The sequence below is a fragment of the Papaver somniferum genome, chromosome 9 (genome assembly GCF_003573695.1).
Source record: "Papaver somniferum cultivar HN1 chromosome 9, ASM357369v1, whole genome shotgun sequence".
In the NCBI taxonomy this organism is placed as follows: Eukaryota; Viridiplantae; Streptophyta; class Magnoliopsida; order Ranunculales; family Papaveraceae; genus Papaver; species Papaver somniferum.
The window spans coordinates 2,641,057-2,645,541 of NC_039366.1; the positions used below are offsets into that span (position 1 = coordinate 2,641,057).

The 4,485-nt window shown below is 36.9% G+C and overlaps 1 protein-coding gene across 1 annotated transcript; it reads left to right on the plus strand.

Moving 5' to 3' along the window:
* The first annotated feature begins 3,331 nt into the window (after window positions 1-3,331).
* LOC113311155 lies at window positions 3,332-4,261 on the plus strand. Its single transcript, XM_026560008.1, has one exon. It carries the CDS (start codon window positions 3,332-3,334, stop codon window positions 4,259-4,261), a length of 930 nt encoding a protein of 309 aa, XP_026415793.1.
* The last annotated feature ends 224 nt before the right edge of the window (window positions 4,262-4,485 follow it).

The following is a 4,485-nucleotide window of genomic DNA, read 5'->3' on the forward strand; positions in this document are numbered from 1 at the left end:
ATGTATCGATGCGGGATGATTACTTGAGGTGGAAGGTTACATCAAGTTGTTATGCTAAGATCAGCAATGTACTAGAGAGATGGGAGTTCATAGATAAACTCGAGAAGAATTTTAGATTTTCAGAAGTTGTTGTAAAAGGAGTGGGAATTCAGGCAATGACTGTTTAATCTACAGGTTCAGGGAGTGTGGGAAATGTTAGCTGGATCAGTGTAACTAGTGTTCACTTCTGCATGGGAAAGATCGACTGCAAACAAGTTACTTTAGCTACGGACGACAAGGTAATGATGCTACAAAGGAGAAAGGGAAAAGCTGCAAATGCTCGAATATTTCTAGCAGTTTGCCTCCTAATCAGGTATGATAATTGTATGAATGTCAGCGCCAGTCATATAACATCGTTATATTCAGCTCCAGGTGCTTCTGGATGTAAATTTAAAGAGGAACAAAGGGATATTTCCACTCATGCCTTGGCTGAAATGAAGAAACATGACAATCTGGGCTATATCGAAGTGTTTTTATCATCAGCTTACATACATGCTACTATACTAGATGAGATTGTGTCACTCACCAAGGAACCGACTACTCAGCCTGATGGTATAGTGGTACTTATTCATGGCACTCAACTAAAGGACACATATTCTAGTTTTGATGATAAAAGTGGACATACCGGTGGCAGTCAGCGAAGTCTTCAAATTCACTGGTAGATTTTAAAGCAGTAACTGACATCATAGACGTTCACTGGTGAGCCTAGTGGTGAAGCGTTTAAAGGCCTCACACGGGTTTCTTTTAGCATAGTGGTTCTGGTATTATAATGGGTCTCTCTCCTGCACTCAAGCTAACTCTTTAACTCATATCTTTGGGGACAAGGATAATTTAAAGGGATGGGTATTTATCATGTGCCGTACTTATATGGCACCCATGTATAAGGGCACCCTGGATGTAATTAGTTATGCTAGCATATGCGGCTGGCACACGTGGCATTATTCTTCCCTAATATGTGCTGAGTATGTAATTCTCTGGAAAGGAATCGAATAAAATATTGTCTTGTGAGTTTATCGCTACCGCTTATTTGAGATTTTATCCCAATCTCTACAGCGTAGATCCAATAGGATTGAACCCGATCATTCTATCATAGTGTACATCAGTACATTAGGGTTTATGAGAATTATAAAAGAATAGTTATAACCAATTTGAAAAGTTAGGATTTATTTTGATTTTGAGTGAGTAGAAGAATTTAAGTTTAATTGTTAGTAAAAATTAAGATTTTTCGTTCTTCGTTCCGTCGTCGACCCTACCTATGTTTCTACGATGGCCCAAGAACACGCTTATTCTTTAGCTTAAATTTTTTGGATTATAGTTAATAAATGTGTGAGCTATATTTAAGAGAAGCCTAAAATATTTACGAAACTATACAGGTAGGATTGATGCTAATATTAAATGGAAAAATTAGGTGGTAAATAGAAAAATCCCTAGTTAAAAGAGTAAAAATATGATGATGGGATGAATTTAGTTACCTTTGTATGTATGCAACATGTCTGATGCCAACATTTGCTTGCTGTATCGGCAAAGAATTTTGGAAAGTAAAAGGAAAAAGTAGAAGGAGCGGGTTTTGATGGGCTATTCGTACAATCATCGTGACTCATAAGATTCTTCTTGTTTGTTTCTTTTGGTAAGGTAACTGTTGGGTTTTAATTTGAAATGTTTTGGTTAAGATTAGTTCACTGTTGGGCTTTTGTTTTTCTTGCCAGGCGAGGAAAGAATGTGCAACAAACGCATTTTCATATTTTTCTTTCTGTACCAGCTGGTTTATCCGTTAAGATCGGCATTTATAAGTTTCAAATTACCCAAGGCCTAGCACAATAGTGGGCGATTTCTTCACTGTAATTGTAAGCGAAATCCAACTATTACAGTCTTCTAGCTTTAATATCACGAAATTTCTTAACCACTCTAAAAGATTGAGTAGATTTAATACTTATTTTGCTAAGAAAAATCACACGGACACTCAGTTTCCGTTGGAAAAATTACTTTACAGAAGCCTCATTTTCCTTGCAATATTTTAAGGACATACTCAACATCAAATTTCTAGTCTCACTCTTTTTGTTTACTAAAGCGAATCTTTTATTTATAATACTGAATTAACTCCTCTCTTTTTTTTCTTCCCTACATCTTTTTTTTCCTTTAATCATCTTTTAACTCATAAAAAACCACTTATCTAAATCCAACGAAATATTATTTGGAAAAAAGATCGGAAACCGAGTTTCTGGTTTCCACTATTTGCACAGAAACTATAGCCCGTGTGGTTAAACTAAGCGATGCCCCTCGACCATAGTGAGGTAACCTTCATACGCATTTTTATAAATTCTTTAAAACATAGACATAAGAAACTTATACATCATGTTGTAATCGTTAAAATTCAAAATAACACACATATATATATAGTAAACAGTAAGTTAGAATTTCACTAGTTTAATCTGATTGCACAATTTTTAAAGAGATCGTTATAATGAACATAAACAACAATTTCGAATTTTATAATTTTTGTACAAGAAATAATAGAAATGATTTTTTCTCCCATATTTTGTAGACATCGATTAATAGTTGCATGCACAACCGGCTTTTTCATGTATAATTTTTCTTTTTCTGATAAATATACATCATACCCAAAAGCTATCGAAATTTCCGTTTTTAAATGCATGCAGTTATTTGCCAGTGAATGCATATTCATCGTGCATCTGTTATTTATTCAGATGCATATTCAAAAATTGCTACACAATGCAGCACGCATTCACCCTGGATATTATTGCATGCATTTACGAGTCATGCTTTTGAATTTTCAACAATTAAAATTGACCGTATAACGCAACCTGCATCCACTTCTTCTAGTTATGTTAGAATTATCAACTACTCCTAAGAAACAAAAATCATCAGTTTTACTTTTTGTAGCATAAAACGTGAAAGGTATTTGCGTCTTCTTAAATAATTTGACTTGTATAGTTACGTTAGAACCTTCAACTACTACTAAACAAAAATCATCACTTTTACTTTTTGTAGAATAACATGTGAAAGGCATTTACGTCTTCTTAAATAATTTGAAATAATTCCGCCTGACATGATAATTCTTTTTGATCCAGAAAGAATTTGACTTGCTGGGGTCACGATATCGGGCTCTGGCTTACTCTTGTTTTCCTATAAATGGGAACTCATCAGTAAGGATGCTTAACTTGAAACAACATCGTTACTCACTGAATTGCAAGTAGTACTTGTTTTATGTTTTGCGAGAGAGTAGAAGAAAACAGATATAGTGTGACCTCACAGTAAAAGAAAAAAGAAAACAATGGTGATGGAGTTGCCAAGGTTCTTTGCACTTGAATCGGTTGATGTTTCAAAGTATCTGTGCCCCGATGTCCTCATTAATGATGATTATCGCCTCGAATTTTCGTCAGCTGCCTGTAAAGATGTTGGATATCCAACAGTGGGGCAAGACATCGTCACCACTGGCGACAGAAGCATCCACTTAAAATCAAATTGGACAAACAACCACTGGCATCAAGATGATGATAGTTGCATCCGGGCATCCAACAGTTCCAGTAGTGCTAACTTGTTTCAGCCAATTAGAGTCGCCAACAACACCATCGCTCTGCCATGCTTCGGTAACAACAAATTCTGCAGGAGCGTCAAGGACGTCGACAACTACTATCTCAAAGCTGATGTGCCCACCATCAATCGCGGAACGCGTCTCCAGGTGGAGGAAGCTGTGCTGTCTAGGAGTATCTACAACGTCCAATTTCGTGAGACGGACGGTAGGATCTACGACGCGACAGATATAAAAGTGGCATCAGGAGAAGTGGTAAACCAGAACAAGCTCGAGGATACTATAGAGCTAAAGCTTTCTTATGAAGACACCCGGACTCGCAGTTGGAATTTCAGTGCTTCGTTGATGCTGGGTGGAGGATATTACATGGAAGCCGGCATACCTCTGATTATTGATAACGGGTACGAAGTTTCAGGTTCCATTACCTTAGGCCTTCAATATGCATCAACTACTTCAACTAAAAGGTTAGCTGAGACTGTTTATAGAGTTAATGTCTGCCCTCATACAAGAGTGAAGGTGACTACGAAAGGAAAATGCGACGTGACCTTCTCATACACCCAGTGTGATACCCTTTATTCTGGCAAAACAGAAACCTACAAAAATTACGATGGCGTCTTCACAGGTAGCAATGCTTACAACTTGAGGTACGAGACAGAGGAAAAAGCTCTTTGATGCGTGAGTGGTATATATATACTATGATGGGATTGTATACTCTAAATACTATTAGTGTATTGTGTGCCTGTTTGTAGTCTTTAAATGAAGAGACGATATGATGTTTGTGGGTATTGGACGTCACTGGAAAACCCTCACGAGACTTCACTCGTCCTCTAAGATCAACTTAGGGGTTCAAAAGATTTATTGCATGTGCTAATAGTGGCATTTCAGTATGTTTTCGT